Source organism: Entelurus aequoreus, linkage group LG01, assembly GCF_033978785.1.
Source record: "Entelurus aequoreus isolate RoL-2023_Sb linkage group LG01, RoL_Eaeq_v1.1, whole genome shotgun sequence".
NCBI classification, from domain to species: domain Eukaryota; kingdom Metazoa; phylum Chordata; class Actinopteri; order Syngnathiformes; family Syngnathidae; genus Entelurus; species Entelurus aequoreus.
Genome location: NC_084731.1, coordinates 37,363,970 through 37,384,302, shown reverse-complemented (window position 1 = coordinate 37,384,302; position 20,333 = coordinate 37,363,970). Strand labels below are relative to the sequence as shown.

The window sequence follows — 20,333 nt, the reverse complement described above, 5'->3', positions numbered from 1 at the left end:
GATTGCTAAAACAAAGCAGGTGCGGGGAATAGCGCTCAAAGAAAGACATGAAACTGCTACAGGAAAATACCAAAAAAGAGAAAAAGCCACCAAAATAGGAGCGCAGGACAAGAACTAAAACACTACACACAGGAAAACCGCAATAAACTCCAAATAAGTCACGGCGTGATGCTACAGGTCGTGACAGTACACCTACTTTGAGACAAGAGCTATATTGATGCATGCTTGGTTATGGTTTAAAGTCATATCCAACAATTGCGACAAATACTTTTTACTGTCAATTGAGTTTCGTTTTTTAATGACTTCTGCTGGTGGTGTGCCTCCGCATTTTTTCAACGCAAAAAATGTGCCTTGTCTCAAAAAAGGTTGAAAAACACTGCCGTAATACATACATACACACACACACACACACACACACACATATATATATATATATATATATATATATATATATATATATATATATATATATATATATATATATATATATATATATATATATATATATATATATATATATATATATATATATATATATATATATATATATATATATATATATGTATATGTATATATATATATATATATATATATATATATATATATATGTATATATATATATATATATATATATATATATATATATATATATATATATATATATATATATATATATATATATATATATATATATATATATATATATATATATATATATATATACATATACATATACATATATATATAAACTACCGTTCAAAAGTTTGGGGTCACCCAAGCAATTTTGTGGAATAGCCTTCATTTCTAAGAACAAGAATAGACTGTCGAGGTTTCAGATGAAAGTTCTCTTTTTCTGGCCATTTTGAGCGTTTAATTGACCCCACAAATGTGATGCTCCAGAAACTCAATCTGCTCAAAGGAAGGTCAGTTTTGTAGCTTCTGTAACAAGCTAAACTGTTTTGAGATGTGTGAACATGATTGCACAAGGGTTTTCTAATCATCAACTAGCCTTCTGAGCCAATGAGCAAACACATTGTACCATTAGAACACTGGAGTGATAGTTTCTGGAAATGGGGTTCTATACACCTATGTAGATATTGCACCAAAAACCAGACATTTGCAGCTAGAATAGTCATTTACCACATTAGCAATGTATAGAGTGTATTTCTTTAAAGTTAAGACTAGTTTAAAGTTATCTTCATTGAAAAGTACAGTGCTTTTCCTTCAAAAATAAGGACATTTCAATGTGACCCCAAACTTTTGAACGGTAGTGTACATATTAGGGCTGTGAATCTTTGGGTGTCCCACAAATCGATTCATTATCGATTCTTGGGGTCACAATTTTTTTTTCAATTTAACACGATTCTCGATTCAAAAACGATTTTTTCCCGATTCAAAACGATTCTCTATTCATTCAATACATAGGATTTCAGCAGGATCTACCCCAGTCTGCTGACATGCAAGCAGAGTAGTTGATTTTTTTTAAAAGCTTTTATAATTGTAAAAGACAATGTTTTATCAACTGATTGCAATAATGTAAATTTGTTTGAACTATTAAATGAACCAAAAATATGACTTATTTTATCTTTGTGAAAATATTGGACACAGTGTGTTGTCAAGCTTATGAGATGCGATGCAAGTGTAAGCCACTGTGACACTATTGTCCTTTTTTTTATTTTTATAAATGTCTAATGATAATGTCAATGAGGGCTTTTTAATCACTGCTATGTTGAAATTGTAACTAATATAGATACTGTTGTTGATAATATTCATTTTTGTTTCACTACTTTTGGTTTTTTTCTGTGTCGTGTTTGTGTCTCCTCTCAATTGCTCTGTTTATTGCAGTTCTGAGTGTTGCTGGGTCGGGTTTGGTTTTGGAATTGGATTGCATTGTTATGGTATTGCTGTGTATTGTTTTGTTGGATTGATTAATTAGAAAAATAAATAAAATAAAAATAAAAAATTAAAATTAATAAATAAAAAATAAAAAAATAGATTTTTTAAAAATGAGAATCGATTCTGAATCTCACAACGTGAGAATCGCGATTCAAATTCGAATCGATTTTTTCCCACACCCCTAATATATATATATATATATATATATATATATATATATATATATATATATATATATATATATATATATATATATATATACATATACACACACTGTATATATGGTATGTGTATAAATATATATTATATAAATATATATATATTTATAAACAATTACAACAGGCGATGCACTTCCTTCTGACTGTAGGCCACCATGCTTCCTCGCGAGACAGGTGTCGCCCCGCCCCCCACCCGGCTCTGAGACTATGGGATCACATCCGCATTCCACAGGGGGCGGAGCTATGACGCCACCTGTTTCTGTGAATGGTCTGCCCGGCTCGTGCAGCGTTCAGTGTTGCGCGAGGCGCGTGGGAGCTAAAGACGGAGGGGGAAACATTGTGAAAGTTTTGTTTTAAAACATGGATCTCCCTCGACTACAATTCTTTTCGTTTTTATTCTTCAACACTATCTACGTCAGCCTCCAGTCCAAAGAACGTAAGTGACGTTTTCTTATCTTGTCAAACCTTAAAGAAAGGTCAAGTTTTGACTTAATGACTGGTGATGAGTCAGGAGATTGGAATTTGAACGTCGTCAATTCAAGTGTGATTTTTCTTCCGTAAGACTGTAAAAGAAAAGTGTTCGATTTTCCCACTGCTTTACTTTAAAAAGAAAATTTGCAGGTCCGTTTTCAATGTTATACATGACATATTAACAGTGAACAACTTTGAATGACGTTTTGATACATAGCTACATACAATGATGAAAAGCACTACTGTATAATCTTGAGCATCCTGTGTCAATTTTCTTCTAAATCAGGGGTCTCAAACTTGTGGCCCTTGGACCATGTGAGGCTCACATTCCCATATTTTGTGGCCCTCTACTTAAAGTACCAGTAGAAAGACAAACAAGTTGACTTTATATGCTTAATTGTGTTTCATTGTATCCATTAAAACGAATCCGATTATATTTCCAATTCGCAAAGTATGTGAAAATCTAAACATCACAAAATTTATTTTGGACAATTTCAATTTCAGACGGCCATTTTGAATATTCCGCTCCGAATGTCTTCGGCGATTTTCGTAGATTTGGGTTGGGATGACGTCACAATGTGAACGCTTCTGCACTCTGACCATGTCAGATCAGTCATACTGGAATTATGCAAAAATTACAAAAAGATGTGTTGTCTATCATTCACAATCCCTATCTAAGACATGAACACCTGTTTTTCTTTTTTTCTGCATTCTAAGTCGTAAATAAATACATAAAAAGTCAGCTAAAAAGTGAGTCAATGGGGCCTCTCTATTTCGCCCACAACGCCCTATAAACAATCATCCAAAACCCGCCAACAATACTCTTTGCATATCGTGACCTGAATATTAACCAATTATTAGCAATATTGTTATTATTACTATTAGGGCTGCAACCAACAACTAATTTGATAATCGATTAATATGTTGATTATTACTTCGATTCATAAAAGAGTCAAACTACATTTCTATCCTTTTCAGTACTTTATTGGAAAAAAAACAGCATACTGGCACTATACTTATTTTGACTATTGTTTGTCATCTGTTTGTAAATGTTGAAGTTTATAAATAAAGGTTTATATAAAAAAAAAAAAAAAAATAAAAAAAAAAATAAAAGTAGCCTCTGCGCATGCGCATAGCATAGATCCAACGAATCGATGACTAAATTAATCGCCAACTATTTTTACGATCGATTTGAATCGATTTAATCGATTAGTTGTTGCAGCCCTAATTACTATGTTTAGCGGTGCATTGATAATAGGGAGGTAACTATCTTATTCTGCGGCATTGAGACGGCATTGCGTCGCTGCAAAGTTATTCTAGATAATCTGAATCAATTCCGGGAATCTCTGTGAGATTGATAATATTTTGATCATATCTATTTGCACGCAAACTTTGGAAGTCTTTTGGTGTTATAAATCAGATATATATGATAATAACTTCAATATAGATGCAACTTTTTCTTTTCAATTTTACTGGGTACTTCACCTTCCTAGTTTAGTGTAATTGTGGCACACGCAGCCTGGCAAGCTAATAGCTAAATCTATTATGGTAGTTTTAAAATCCCACTAAAAAGAACAATAACGATGCAGTCACAAAAAATACAGCTCAACAAACAAACAAAGAGTAACTTCCTGTAAACAAGCTGAAGTGTCTTTGACCATTTCTTAGAGAACTTAACAGTGTCCAAATATAAAAGATTTACCTTTATTTGACATTTAAGGCCTACCATAGCTCAGGGTCTCGGTGGCTGCTGGTAGAAGTAAGTTCACTGTAATAATAATGGATTAGATTTATATAGCACTTTTCTAGACACTCAAAGCGCTTCACAGAGAAGTGGGAACCCATCATTCATTCACTCCACATTCACACCTGGTGGTGGTAAGCTACATTTGTAGCCACAGCTGACTGACGGCAGCGTGGCTGCCAGTTTGCGCCTACGGCCCCACCACCCATTATTCATTCACCAGTGTGAGCGGCACTGGGGGTCAAAGGTAAAGGGTCCTGCCCAAGGACACAACGGCAGTGATTTGGATGGCAAGAGGCGGGGAGCGAACCTGCAACCCTCAAGTGTCTGGCGAGGCTGCTTTACCCACCACGCCATTGTTACTGCATATGATTTATTCTGTAGTGATGGGAAAATAATTACAAAATCCTCACAATACTGCAAACAAGGGCAGATGGGATAATGCACAATGTTAGAGCTGTCTAATTTAACGTGTTAACTCATGCGATTAATCACAAAACATTACCGCATTAACCATGTATAAGTGCAGATTAATCGCAAAATGTACATGCTCCTTTAGCTTGACCGCAGATGGTTACCTGAAAGGCATAGCATGTTGCTTTACGGTGATCAGATCAATGCATACGTCAGTGCAAAAATAAGTGAGAGGATTCCGACTGGTGTGTTTGCTTGCAAATTTCACTTAAAAACAAACCCTTACGTGCATTCAAGTAAAACATTTTTGAAAAATGTTCCTCGATGTAGTAAAATGCATTTGTGTCAAAATATGGGGGTCTTTTTTTTTTATAGCTAATTTATATCATGCAATATTTAAAAAAATATTGTTTGACAGCACTATTTGTAACACAACCCCTAAATTGCTAGCATTTAAATTCTCCCATCATCGCTAAAAGTAGTATGAATATACAACTATTTTTCAACGAGAGAGGAAAGATTTTACCTACATTTAAGGTAACAACAACGCTAACACCTTTTGCATATCAATCTGTGGAGTAAAACTACTAATGTACTAAAAACCAATGACGACAACGGTGATTGTATTATTATTGTTTTTTTTGTCACATATTTATTTGTTCCTCAGGTTTAGAATATTTTACCATAATTCAGCATGTTATTGAAATAGATTATCAATGGCATCAGGGCGTGGGAGCACCTGTGAGATGCCCAAACATGTTCCGTTTAGTTTCACTCGTCCCACACATTCTTGCTTTTATTCTGCCATGGTGTCAATTATATGTATCCATGCCTTGTATTTGTAGACACGATTAGAGATGTTTGTTGGTGGTGGGGGACACGCTTAATAAGGTGTTTAAATCCTACCGACATGCTTGATTAAACTGTCAAAGGGCGGCATGTGGCCCCCCGCCCCCATTAAGCTGATGGCCCCTGAACTCACCACTATGGACACAGGACACATTTTGCTTGTGTCCTCCTAGCATTCCAGTGCAAATAAGCATATTAGGAGAACAGTGTGTCAAATACAGCTGGAAAAAAGTTTTTTGCTCACCCTTGTCTCAATCGTAGGATGTAAAGGTCAATTGTTTTTGCCATTAAACGTACTAAAGTTATATATTTATCTTAAATATTTTCAATGTGTAGCAATGAACATAAGTTTTATTGTAACTCATTGTAAGGCTTTTCTGTTTGTGTTTAGATGTATTGCTGGATATGAGGTCTTCAGGAGGAGAGCTGGGCTGGCTGACTTTGCCATATGAGAACGGGGTGAGTATTTATACCTCAACAAGCATTTTTAAGACCGCGTGTCAAAGACTTTCTCTCTGTGATGTGTTAACTGACGACTACCAGGGCCCCTCTCCTCGTTCTTTACCCGAAAAGTTACCTTTTGGGAGATTTTGTTTTATTTAAATCTTTTTTTAGGTACGTCATTTTTGCATTTGAGAGTGTTTTCATATGAACACAACAATCTAACTTGACAGTATGTTCGTAGAGTTGCGGGTGCCAGTAACATATCTCTATCTATAGTTTAGTGGTTTTCTATCTAAAAAAAGCAGCAGGACGTGGCTCTGTCGACTGTGTGGGATGTAGATTGTAGCTGCGCTCTAAAGAACAAAAGTTATTGAATGTTCTTTGGCCCAGGAATTCCCCTCCCTTCCCTGTCGGAAGTTTTGCTTTCATTTCAGTGTACTTACAGCGTATATCTTTGTTTTGATTGCTGTTGTACATCACACCACAGAAATTATAATATTTAGTTCCTATTCGGTAATTAAGAAGAACTCATTAGACGGTAGCTAAAATCTACTGCTGAAAGTATGTTTCATTGCATTCATTTTAGTTCCCTGATATAGAGTATGTTTTTTAAATAATACGGTTTTCATATACCATCTTTGTTATCGCACAGCCAAACAAATCCGTTTGCCTCGAATCAACATACAAGTAAAAACGCGTTCGACTTTTGTGCGCGTCACTTTTTGTATGATTCAATTATTTTCTTATACTCTCTTGGTTATCGTACGGCCAAACATTTCACATAACAAAGTCGTCCGTTAGTCTGCCTATAATTTTATGAAATTGAGTGCCCAAACAAAGAATCCACACATCTCTTACAGGTGCAGGACAAAAAAAAATCAATCCACATCCGAATTGTTATTATTTATTGCGATTCCTAATGGATTAATTGATTTTTAAAACGTTTACATTTTTTTAATTTTTAATTTTATTTTTATTGACATCCAGCATCAGATACATCTGTTGTCTGCCCTAAATGTCAAAATATTTTTTGTTTATATCCCAACCAACCCCCCCCCCCCCAAAAAGAAAGAAACAGCAAAAAAAACAAAGTAATATCTACAAATACATCAATTAAATAAACAAAAAAGAAATAATACATTAATAATAATAATAATCAGAAAAAAATAAAAAAATAAATAAACAGATACATATATATATATATATATATATATATATATATATATATATATATATATATATATATATATATATATATATATATATATATATATATATATATATATATATATATATATATATATATATATATATATATATATATATATATATATATATATACATAGGAATGATACTCGAAACCAGTTTTCCCGGTTGTTCGATAAGAAAAGAACCGAGTCCTCGGACTCAAATCCCTTTTTGAGAATCGGTACCCGTTATTGAGACCACTATAGTAAAGAAAAAGAGTTGCTTCTTTATTCGAATCCCTGGGACCAATCCCGTCCCGACCAGAAATGCCCCGTGAGACATCACAAGAAATGATGTCACGTAGCTCAGTCATTAGGAGCAGATAGGGAAAGCAGAAAACAATGGACCGGAAAAAGCGCTCCAAGGTGTAATAAAGTTCAAAAAAGTTCAAAACAAAAGGTATAATCCAATGAATAACTTTACTGAGAGATTTGAGCAGGGTACAAACACATGACGAACACTTTTACGACCAACCGGAAACATAGCAACAAGGCTAGCAACGCACCTTCTTTACGGCAGCTGTCGCAACGTTCTTAAGGCAACCGCAGCACATACATATATGACATCTCCCTTTTTTAACTTTTGTTTTTCTTTCCTTGTAAACAAAACAAAATCACACTGTATATGTGTTGTCTGTCTAATTATAAATAATGCAGACGAGGCGTGTTGGCTGAGTTCTTGACGTTTACTTTCACAGTGTGCTCATAACCTCATTCTTAGCTGCCGGGTGGTGACATGCAACAACACATTTTCGGGGCTACCGCGCATGCTCGTCACTCCCGTTGCATGCTGGGTAGTGTAGTTGTTATATTCCTAGCTCATAACATCACATCTTTCCCCTTATAAAGAAATAATGTTACTCAATAAAATGTATTTCTTTTTTTAGCTTTAACTTTTCCTTTTTTAGCATTGTAACCACTTGCAAACATTTTTTCTCTTCATAGAATTTTTTTTCAATAAAGAAATAAAGTGCAAAAATGTCAAAGCATCATAACAAACAGTTATGTCAAATAGCAGCAGAAGTGCACTTTTTGGAGAGCTGTATTATTTTCAGTTTTGTGCCCAAGGAACTGGTTTTATTTAACACTATAGTATTATTTATACACATATAGTGATCACAGAGACAGGTTGTTTTTGTGTTACTGTATATATTTGTTTTACTTAAAAATCCCACTTAATATACTTTGGGTAACAACAGTCAATATGTATTTATTTTATTTTATTTTTTTTTGGGGGGGGGGGGGGGCTTAACAGTCAATATTTATTTATTTATTAGATTTTATTTTTTTCTTATATAATAAAAGTGAGCTTTTGTTAAACCAAATATTGTGTGTTTTTTTCCATATACAACAACCTATCTGGACTTGATAAGAGAATCGATAAGGAATCGGTTCGATAAGAGGATTCGATAATAGGCTCGAACTCGATAATTTCTTATCAAACATCATCCCTATATATACACACACATACATATATATATATATATATATACATATATGTATATATATATATATATATATATATATATATATATATATATATATATATATATATATATATATATATATATATATATATATATATATATATATATATATATATACATACATATACACATATAGGGAGTAATCCTTTTTTTTTAAGCAGTACAATCACTAATTCGAAAAATTAAAGTCAGGCTTATGGGGCGTGACATAGTTGACCCAGTTTTCTCAGTATGAAGTAAATTTCTCCAATTTATAATTAATAAAGGCAGTTATCTTCTCCATTTTATATATGTCCATTGTTGTTTCCATCCATTGCTTCAAAGTTGGGCTCTCCTGGGATATCCATTTCCTAGTAATGGTCTTTTTACAAGCCACCAGTAGGATATTCATTAAGTGTTTATCTTTCGTCAGCCAGTCCTGAGGTACATGTCCAAAAAACAAAGTTTTACTTTCAAAGGGTATTTCACGTTTGAAAATATCCTGTAGAGCTTGGTGTATCTCTTTCCAATAGTCCTTTATGGTGGAGTAGTCCCAGAAAACATGGTAGTGGTTTGCATTTGAATTCCCACAATTTCTCCAACAGGCAGGGGAGTTGTTATCCTAGTGAGACTTCTGAGAAGGTGTAATAAAAAATCTGATCAAACTTTTCCAGCCAAACTCCCTCCACTTGGGTGAGCTGGTACAAGTCCATTGATATTTCCATATTATTCTCCATTCTTCCTCAGATATAGTTATCCCTCCTTCCTTCGCCCATTTTGTAAAACGTTTTTTTTAGGCCATCTTGGCATTTACTCGCTGCGTGTATACTGTATGTCATATGTCAGCAGCCAAGAGGAGCTTTTGTAACCTGTTTTGAAAAGGTTTTATTGTTACTTATATACCAAATAATATATATCCAAGAATTGCCATGAATCGAGAATCGATTTTGAATTGAATCATCACCCCAAGTATCAGAATAGAAATTAATTGTGAGTTATTGTAAGATTCACATCCCTACTAGTCTCTGTACTTTTTTCCCTACAAGCTTTCAAAAATATCAAAGTGATGTTAAATGTTAATTTCAACAGTTTATTCATCATTTTATTGTTTGATATTTTGTCGATATTATATTATTTATATGTATATATTTTGGTTGTCTGGAACAAATTAATTCATGGGAAAAAATACTTTGGTTTTCGTGTGTTTCGGTTTTCTTTAGACTTTTTGGAACATATTACTACTTAAGTAAACCAAAGTAATAATATTCTACTTTACTGCACCATAGCCTGCAACTTAAGTAATAATAACACTGTACTACGCTTCATTTTCTATCTTTAATTCAAGCTAGTTAAATGTGTCCCATTATTCCCGTAAAAAAGTAGTTCCATTTCAATGCTGAGAAAGAAGTCTTTTCATCTTACTACCAGTCATTGCTTCCCTATCTCTTAAAAGTCTTTAATTGCAGCGCGGCAGCAACTATAAAGCGCAATCAACAGCCACAAATGTTAGTTGGTGTATCCACAGTAGTGATTGTTGGATTTGTGTGTGCGTCACACACAGTGTGTTTGTGGAAACCCACACACGTAGACTCACACACACACGCGGAGAGCAGCACATGTCCAGGCCAATAATCCTCGTGTGTAAAAACTGTGCTTTATGGGCTGCTCACTCAGCGCCAAGGACGAGGTGTCTGCTTCTTGAAAGCAACAAAACTGAGGAAAAAAATGTCTTCGTTTTGTTGTCGTGACCTCTCAAAGTTGACAATGTCCCTCTGTCTTCCAGTGGGAGATTATGCAGACGGTGGTGAACGGATCCCTGTTCTATACCTACAGCGTATGCAGCATAGACTCCACGGAGCAAGAGAACTGGCTGCGCACAACTTTCATCCAGCGGCGCCCGGGCACTGCGCGCGTCTCTGTGGAGCTGCGCTTCATCGTGCGGGACTGCAACACCATTGACGGTACTTCCGTGTCTTGCAAAGAGACCTTCAACCTTTTCATCTCTGAGGTGGACGCCGACGTGGGGACCAACTTCCGCAAAGGGCAGTTCCGCAAAGTGGCCACCATCGCTCCGGATGAGGTCACACGCGGTGTGCTAAAGGTTAACACAGAGACCAAGACGGTGGGACCCTTGTCCAGGAAAGGCTTCTACCTGGCCTTTCAGGACATGGGTGCGTGCGTAGGAATCCTCTCCGTCCGCGTGTACTACAAGACCTGCCCATCCACCGTGAAGAGCCTGGCAGCCTTCCCAGAGACGGTGGCAGACGCTCTCAGCGAGGTAGAGGGTGCCTGCGTGGAGAACGCAGTGAGTGGGTCCACCCCACGCATCTACTGCACGGCAGAGGGTGAATGGGTGGTTCCGGTGAGACAGTGCCAATGTCTGGCGGGCTATGAAACCACCGGGGACTCGTGCCAAGGTAAGAAGCACTCTGACATGCTGTCAGTCATGTAGGATAAGACAGAACCGCTGTTCGCGATAGCTGTGAATAACGTGTGCGGAGGAGGAATGTTTATTATTATCATGTCTGCTTTGTTTGTCTGACACCCTGCTAGTAAATCATGCTCAGACATGGAACAGACCTGTTTGGCTTCATTTTGGTTGGCAGCAGTTACAGTTGCTTCAGTTACATTTTGATTGATTGATTGAAACTTTTATTAGTCTCATCATCATCGGCGGTCACTCGAAACGAGTATGACTGTCCTCCGTAGGGTCGTCTATTTGTGGATCCGTAGATGGCTGTGTAGGCCAATCCGTGATCCACATATTTTGGTGCAATGTGGGCAGGGGAAAATGGGAGTGGTTGATGGGGGGGGAGCCTTCTTCTGTCTTTCCTTGCGGTGTTGTCGCTTTGTGTCTGTGATACGGCGGAGTTCCATCTCATAGAGTGCTGAACCTTCTTGTACGGATTTCTTCCAGCGAGGCCTGTCCAGTGCTATTTCCTCCCAGTTGTTCATGGGGATGTGGAAATGCTTTAAGCTGGTCTTGATGTTATCCTTGAAACGTTTCTTTTGCCCACCAGGGGCATGCTGACCTTCCTTCAACTGGGAGTAAAGGACTTGTTTGGGAAGACGTGTGTTGGACATGCGGATGACGTGACCTGTCCAGCGGAGTTGGTGCTGCATAATTGTGGTGGTGATGCTGGGCATGTTGGCCTCCTCCAAGACGCTGATGTTGGTGCGTCTGTCCTCCCAACTGATCCTCAAAATCCTCCGTAGGGATCGCTGGTGATGTTGTTCCAGGGCTCTCAGGTGCCTACTGTAAGTAGTCCATGACTCTGCCCCATACAGCAGGGTGGGGATGACAACAGCTCTGTAGACCAGGAGCTTTGTTTGAGCCCTTAGATCCCGGTCCTCAAAGACTCTCCTCCTGAGTCTGGCATAGGCTCCACTGGCACAGCTCAGGCGATGGTTGACCTCTGAGTCAATGTCCGCTTTGGAGGAGAGGATGCTGCCGAGGTATGGGAAGTGGTCAACGTTTTCAAGGGGGGTGTTGTCCACGTTTATGGCGGGCTGATTAGTTGGCTGGTTGGGTGGAGGTTGATGTAGGACCTGGGTCTTCTTGATGTTGAGGGCAAGGCCCAGGGCTCTGTATGCCTTAGCAAAGGCATTCAAGATACCCTGAAGTTCTTCTGCTGAGTGTGCTGCGATGGCGTTGTCGTCCGCGTACTGAAGCTCCATGATAGTGGTGTTTCTAACTTTGCTCTTGGCTTTGAACCTGTTAAGGTTAAAGAGCCTGCCATCGGTTCTATACAGGATGGGGATCCCCTGTGGCAACTCTTTGCCAATGAGGTGCAGTATAGCACCAATAAAGATGGCAAACAGGGTGGGAGCTATGATACACCCTTGCTTGACACCCGTCTCCACAGTGAAAGGCTCAGACTCGGAGCCGCTGTTGCTGAGCACTGTGGCTGCCATGCCATCATGTAGAAGCCTCACTATTCTGATAAATTTATCGTGGCAGCCGCACCTCGACAGCACACTCCACAGAGCCTGACGGTCTACCGTGTCAAAGGCCTTTGTCAGGTCTATGAAGGCCATGTACAAAGGCTGTCTTTGTTCACGACATTTTTCCTGGAGTTGGCGGGCTGTAAAAATCATGTCGGCTGTGCCTCTAGCTGGGCGAAAGCCACACTGTGATTCTGGGAGTGCTTCCTCAGATAGTGGTAGCAATCGATTTGCAAGGACACGAGCTAAGATTTTGCCAGTTGTTGACAGGAGTGAGATGCCCCTGTAGTTTCCACAGTCAGCCTTGTCCCCCTTCTTGAATATGGTCACAATAAGAGCGTTCCTGAGCTCTGAGGGGAGTTCTTCTTTTTCCCAGACCTTGAGAAGTAGGGTGTGGATTTGATACAGGAGCTCTCTTCCACCTTCCTTTAGGATCTCCGCTGGGATCCCATCTGGTCCGGCAGCCTTGTTGTTCCTTAGACTCCTGATGGCATCTTGAACCTCTGTTATGGTGGGGGGTTCCCCCATATCTTCCCTGATGGGACTCTGGGGGATGTGGTTGGTGATGTCTGGTTCAGCTGTGCTGTCACGATTGAGGAGTTCCTGAAAGTGCTCCTTCCATCGGGCATTAATGGACTCATTGTCCTTTAGCAGCTGCTGCCCATCCTTTGAGCGCAGGGGGTTTAGGCCGCGGTAAATTGGCCCATAGACAGCCTTGGTAGCACTAAAAAAGCCTCTGGTGTCCCCTGAGTCTGCTAGTCTCTGGATCTCCAGAGCCCTTTCAGTCCACCAGGAGTTCTTAAGCTCCCTTACCCGGCTCTGAACATCTGCCTTGGCTCTCGAGTGAGCTATTCTTTTGGCTTTACAGGTCACATCATTCTGCCAGGTGTGAAAGGCACTCCGTTTTTTGGAGATGAGCTGTTCTATCTCTGTGTCGTTCTCATCAAACCAGTCCTGGTGTTTTCTGGACTTGTACCCAAGGGTGGTTTTACAGGTAACGAGGATGGTTGATTTGAGCAGGTTCCAGTGTTCTTCGATGTTATCAGGGTATTCCTGCTGGAGGCTTTCCTCAAGGGATGTCTGAAGTTGCTGCTGGGTGGCAGTTTCATTCAGGCCTTCGAGGTTCAGCCTTGGCCGGATCTGCTTCTTTTGAACCCTCCTTTTCCTCTTAAGTCTGATGGACATTGTGGAGCGAATGAGGCGGTGATCTGTCCAACAGGCATCTGTGTCCAACATGGCCCTTGTGATGTTCACATCACAACGGTCCCTGGCTCGCACAATGACATAGTCAATGAGATGCCATTGTTTGGATCGAGGATGCCTCCAAGATGCCTTCAGTTTGTTTTTCTGGCGGAAGAGAGTGTTGGTAATTGTGAGGTTGTGCAATGAACATTTGCTGAGAAGCAGGATTCCATTGGAGTTGATGTTCCCGATGCCTTCCTTCCCTATAGTGCCCTTCCAGAGGTGTTGGTCCCGGCCGACCCTGGCATTAAAGTCACCTAGGAGAATAATCTTATCCTCCTTTGGGATCCTAGACAGTGTCTCATCTAAGCAGGCGTAGAAGGTCTCTTTTACTTCGTCTTCAGAGTCTAAAGTAGGGGCATAGGCGCTGATAACTGTTGCCATCTGGTTGTTGGTGAGCACCAGACGGACAGTCATGAGACGTTCACTAATCCCCACGGGAAGTTCAGAGAGGTGACTAACAAGCTGGTTTCTGATGGCAAATCCAACCCCATGGATTCTGGGCTCATCAGAGGCTTTTCCTTTCCAGAAGAAAGTGTAGCCACCCTTTTCCTCCTTCAGTTGTCCTTCGTCTGCACGTCGGGTTTCGGAAAGTGCAGCTATGTCTATCCGGCATCTCTGCAGTTCCCTGGCAATGATCGCAGTTCTCCTCTCTGGTCTGTCGCTGGCCGTATTATCCATCATTGTGCGTACATTCCACGCTCCAAAATTCATATTTCGTGTTTTTCGACCGCATATGGTGATCCCTCTGGATGCGGTAGTCCAGTCGGGAGGTTAGAGGCAGGCTATTTTTAGGGCACCTTTTCTAGCCCCTTCCCCAGGTGGGGTGAGCAGAGTGGATCCTAAAGAGGACTGCTCAGTCGTGAGTGTAGCTGCCGAAGGGCTCTTTCTGCCTCATTCCAAGAGCCCAGCGACTGAATCTTGCACCCACCGCCTTATGTGCCAGTTTTTGACTGGAGGCTTCCAGATCTCACAATCCTACCCCCGTCGCCATTCGCTGGTCGCCATAGGACTTAATCCGGGATGTTAGGGTGGATTCCCTATATGGAGGACGCCTATGCGTGGAATCTTTTAATGTGGGGAGACTGGTGCACGGTCAGCCACCACACAGTCCTTGGCATTGAGCGGGCCAGGGTCCAGTGGCATGGAGACCAAGACGACTGGGGACCCGTCTTTGCTGCAGCCTTCATCCGCCTTCCCAGCCGTTGTGGTGCATTCCGCTGCCGCCATCTTCCGCCTGGTCCACCGTTGAGGCGGTTTTAACTATTCGCCCATAGCTGGGGTTATTTACCCATAGCTGGGACAGGGGTTGACTGGGCACCAGGGCATGTCCACACACCGGTGGGCCTGCATGCCCCGTCTCTGGGGCCCCCTGCTGCTCCGAGATCCCGTACAACTTAGCCTGGAACCGCGAGGTTCCAGTTACCGTGTGTGGCCACGAGGAGGCATGTACGAGTCTTGACAATGGAGAGGCTATGTACCGGCTGAGGAGGCTTATGCACTCGGCTCCTCTTTTCGCCCTCTGAGACAGAGGGCTAGCCGGCGGCACTAGCTGAAAGCAATGAGTATCAGGCAGAAGCAGCATGCAGCATAGCAAGCAAAAGCGGCATGCAGCATGCACTAACTACAGGTACTACTACTCCAAGGCTACTGCACTAGACGCATCACATCGCCCTGTGCGATGTTTTCTGCACACACACACAAAGTAGATTGCACAGTACAGTACATATTCCGTACAATTGACCACTAAATGGTAACACCCAAATACGTTTTTCAACTTGTTTAAGTCGGGGTCCACGTTAATCAATTCATGGTAATTTACTTCAGTCAGTTACTTTAGTGACATGTACTTTAGTCACAGTTGCTTCATTCACATGTATTTCAGTTAGTTACTTCAGTTACAGTTACCTCACTTACAGTCTCTTCAGTTACTGTTGCTTCAGTTACATTTGCTTCCGTTTGGCCGTTAAGAGACTGTGTTGCTGTTTTATGGACTCGATGTGGCCGAGCACAGCCCACAGAGATGTACGCTGCATCATACCACATCTACTTTTAGTATGTTGTACTTTTACGGGAAGAAGTACGATTGTCCAAGTTCTCTGTGAAGATGAAAGAGCTACTCGAATGAGAAAAAAGCAATAGAAAAACCTGGCAAAGATTCAAAGTAGATTTTAGCACCTACATTTAATTTATATGGATGCAAGTAGTGAGTCACACTATAATCACTCTTCAGTTTCCCCTCAATCTTAATCCATCTTCTTAGCAAAGACATTTTGGACAATTGTATGCTTCAAACTTTGTGGGAACAATTTGGAGAAGGCTCGTTTCTGTTCCAGCACGAGCGTCACACAGCAAAATTGTAGCATCCATAGAGGCAGGCTGTATTTTACCACTGGTATTCCAACACTACAAAATGAAAATATTGTCATATATATTATAATAATAATAATGAATCAGACAAATACTGAAAGGCTCTAAGCTAGCTTGAAATAACAGAATAAATAAGTGTGTGTTAAGAGTGTTACAGCAGAAAGTAAGCAGATATTAACAGGCTACACATAAGGGGAGATTAGATCAATCCATATATCGGTAGTGTTGATACCAAGGGTAGTATCATTATATGATCGATACTAAAGTAATTAGATTGATATTTGTATTTTTTCAAAATCATTGTTAGCTAATTTTTTATGTATACAATTTCAGGGAATACTTCCCTGGTCACAGGGGGCCTTTAAGGGCACAAACTAAATGATTCAAAAGAGTATAGATAGTAGAGGTGGGAATCTTTTTGGGCCCCTAACATTTAGATTCTGATTGAGGTATTCGATTCGGAATAACAAGATTCTGATAATAATTATTTGGGGTATAAATTATAATAAAACGTTTTCAAAACAGGTTGCCGGTTGCAAAAGCTCCTCTTCGCTGCTGACGTATGACTTACTGTATACATGCAGTGTTGTCCTAAAAAATGTTTTTTTTTACATTTTATTTACAAAAATCACAGAATGTTAATCAATCTTATAAAAAAAATTGAGCAACCTCAACTCCAACCCAATCCCAGCTATATCATACTTAGGATAGAAATTTACCAACCATTTGAGAAGACATTCAAATACAATGTTAATTAAATACAATACTAAAAAAAGGAAAACTAAAAATGTGTAAAAGCATCAAAGTATCAAAAATAATAATAATGACAATAATAATTGTTTAATGTGTTTAATCCAAAAACGTATCCGTAAAAAATGTTTTGCAAAAAAAATAATTATATATTTCTTTTTTTAAATCGATTCTCAAAAAATTATGAGTCGATTTAGAACCAGGATAAATAAAAATTGCAGTTTGGATGTGAATACATTTTTTTGAAGTTTGTTGTCCCTGAGGGAAGGGAGCACCATCTTATTCTATATAAAAACAAACAGAAGTGTAAGAATAAAATACATAACTGTGGTGTTGCTACTGTATGTGTTTTTGCTGTGAGGGTGGAAAATGGCCTTTCTTTGGCATGCCAGGGTGTGGTGTATGTGTGAGCTCTGTGGAGGAAGTGTGGGAGGACAGAAGGGAGAAGAGGAAGGAGGGAGGAAGGGCACGGTACTGTGCGGGGATTTCTGAAAGGAATTCCTTCACCCTGGCGTCACCTTGCTGCTCTGATTGACTAAGGAAAGGCCATGTGAGTTTGTCAGAGTGACTACCTGAACGCCGCCGCTTCTCCTCGCATAGCATTTGTTTGCGTTGGTCGCCAAGGCAACCGGAACCACAGATTACAGGGATGGGGCTGGCACGCCTCTCTTGAGTCAGCCTGTGGTTTATGACTCCTGCTCTTTCCAGTCACCTTGACTGGCGCACTCTCCATTCCTCCATGTGATCATTCAGAGCACTGACGGGCGATGAAAAGCATTTCACAGAGGGAGGGGTTCTTCTACTAAAAGCGTGGAGGAAGTTCTGGCAGAGGAATGTTCTCTCTTGACCACTGACAAACTCTGAGCTGAGCTCCGGAAACACACGTTGTGCATGAATAGTTGAGAGGAAGACAGCAAATATTTCTGAGGGATTAAAAAGATTTCAGGGCTTGGCGTTTGACCTGGTATTGGGAATGAAAACACTGCCGGCCTTTGTTTCACTACTGTAACGCCACCACTTCATTCCAGGCTTTAGGTGTCAGGGAAAGTGATCTTCCCGGTGACTTACGGTCTGCATGTGTCTTCACTGAAGAGCCCAACTGTCGTGGGAACAGGAAGCGGGCAAGCAGAGGAGGAATGCTGACTGACACAAATAAGCAGGTTGTCGGACGCTGCAGTTGGCGCTGGGAAGGCGGTTAGGTCCATGGCCGCTTAGTTAGGTGTGGAGTGTAATTTAGTCAAGAGGATTAGTGGAGCAACAGGACAGCTGTTACTTGGCTCGCTTTGCTTCCCTGTGCTCTTTCATCCGGTTGTTAACACACGCAACCAGCGGCCTAATCCCTGTTCCCTTCGTTAGAACAATAGAGTGACACAGCCAACGAAAGATTCAATTAACAGATGCAACGATGCGGAACTCGAGTCCTTTTCACTTGTGTGCCGTGGTCAAAAGGAGTGCGGGACAATTAGAAGCTTAAACGTACGTCAACTGGTGAAAACAAGTTTAAGGAATGAAGCTTTCCGTGCAGACATTGCTGTAAGGACACAACTCAACTCCACATTCAGAATGTTGTTCACGCGTGGCACACATGGCGCTCTTTTACGAGCAATGCAACATGTTTATGGCTCCACTCTGTCCAGACCGCCACACAATAGATGAATGGAGCTGGACTTTCTGTGCTACGTGACAGAGGTCCTGGCACTGCAGCTCAAGATTAAAATGGGCTGGCCCCCTTTTCTTATGCAGAGAGACCCCCACACCCACCCAGTGACTCCCCAGAGAGAACTTCTGTTGGTGCCCCACTTCAGCCCTTTTCCTCACATCCCCTTTAAGTCTTTCTATTCATCTTGATTCTGCCTGCTCCTTTTGTGTCGCCACGGTAACACTTTATAGTATGCATATATACGTATAGGTTGATCAATGGACTACAGGGTGTCTAGCTCAATGATCAATACTCCTTACAATGATGTGATAGTGCACTGCTGGATGGACAGATGCTTAGGAGGCAACCAGTGGAGGCTTCACGAATGGAGAAGAGAATTTCTTATTTGACTGTGATGAGAAAGTATGCATGTTTCCATGCACACTAAAAGTCACACTGGGCTCCAATTGCGTTTCCTCTTCCTGAAACTCTTCTAGCATACGTGTCATCGTTTGCTGTGAGTGGAAAGAAAGCGGAAAGAGAGGAAGCGTCCGTGCATGCCTGCTTTATGTCCAGTCGCCACCTTCTCTAACCTCTCACGGCCCGGAAAGGCTGCTGGCTTTTCGCTAAAGCGAAGATGTCCACCACAGCATGCCACCAGTGTCTGATGTGGCGTTTCCTTTGGCAAAAACACTCAGGTTATCTGCCAGAGCTCACATCGCCTGATGGATTTCATGTGTGACCTGAGAGCAAGCCTTCAGGTGGAAAAGGCAAGTGGAGGCACATCGTGAAGGAAATCCCTCTTCATTCCTGGGCATACAAAGAGCCAGTGATTATAGGTTACCCACAACAAAAGCTTCCTGTTGGCTGAAAGAACTAACATTACACACACAGCCGCATTGTTTCCTCTTTTTGCCCTCATTTATTCCGAATTCAAGCTAACACCTTCTTTTGTCTCTTTGACACAGAATGCAAGCCGGGCTACTTCAAACCGTCTGTGAGCACAGAGCTTTGTCAGGTGTGTCCTGACAACACCAAGCCATCTGCAGCCGGGGCCACCCTCTGCCATTGTGAGGACGGTTTCTTCCGCTCGCCGTCAGACCTGCCGACATCTGCCTGCTCCGGTAAAAAATGCACTCGCTGATAACATTAGCAGTTGCTACCTCGAGCCGTTCAGACTAACTCCCCTGTCATCCATTTCTTCCTAAAGCTCCACCCAGTGCTCCTCGTGACCTGACCTGCACCACCCTGTCAGCAGACGGCAGGCTCCAGTTGTCCTGGAGTGCACCATTGCTGAGCGGAGGGCGTAGCGACCTGAGCTACAGCGTGCGGTGCCAGCAGTGCGACAGGGCCTCATGCGCCCCTTGCGGCGAGAAGATCCGCTTTGAGCCTGGTCCCACCGACCTGCAGGACACCGCGGTCATAGTCAGCGACCTGGACTCTCATCTCAACTACACCTTCACCGTGGAGGTGCACAGTGGAGTGTCCCAGTACAGCACCTTGAGGCCCACTGCCACCATCACCACTGCTCTGGACTACACTGGTGAGCTCATAATCGGACTCAGCAGCTGAGTTCACTAAGAAATAATGTTTCCATGCAAGGAATACTAAAGCTGAAACGTGTGTAGAGATGAATCA

At 41.0% G+C, this 20,333-nt stretch overlaps 1 protein-coding gene across 1 annotated transcript in view; it reads left to right on the top strand.

Moving 5' to 3' along the window:
• Positions 1–2,459: 2,459 nt before the first annotated feature.
• The window catches only part of epha2a (eph receptor A2 a), a 28,548-nt gene continuing 10,674 nt past the window's right edge, over positions 2,460–20,333 (top strand). Inside the window, exons 1-5 of the mRNA XM_062049469.1 lie at positions 2,460–2,550; positions 5,984–6,051; positions 10,533–11,166; positions 19,664–19,819; positions 19,906–20,238. Of these exons, the coding sequence (XP_061905453.1) occupies positions 2,475–2,550; positions 5,984–6,051; positions 10,533–11,166; positions 19,664–19,819; positions 19,906–20,238 (1,267 nt within the window). The 5' untranslated portion in view covers positions 2,460–2,474. The remainder of the gene's footprint in view (positions 2,551–5,983; positions 6,052–10,532; positions 11,167–19,663; positions 19,820–19,905; positions 20,239–20,333) is intronic.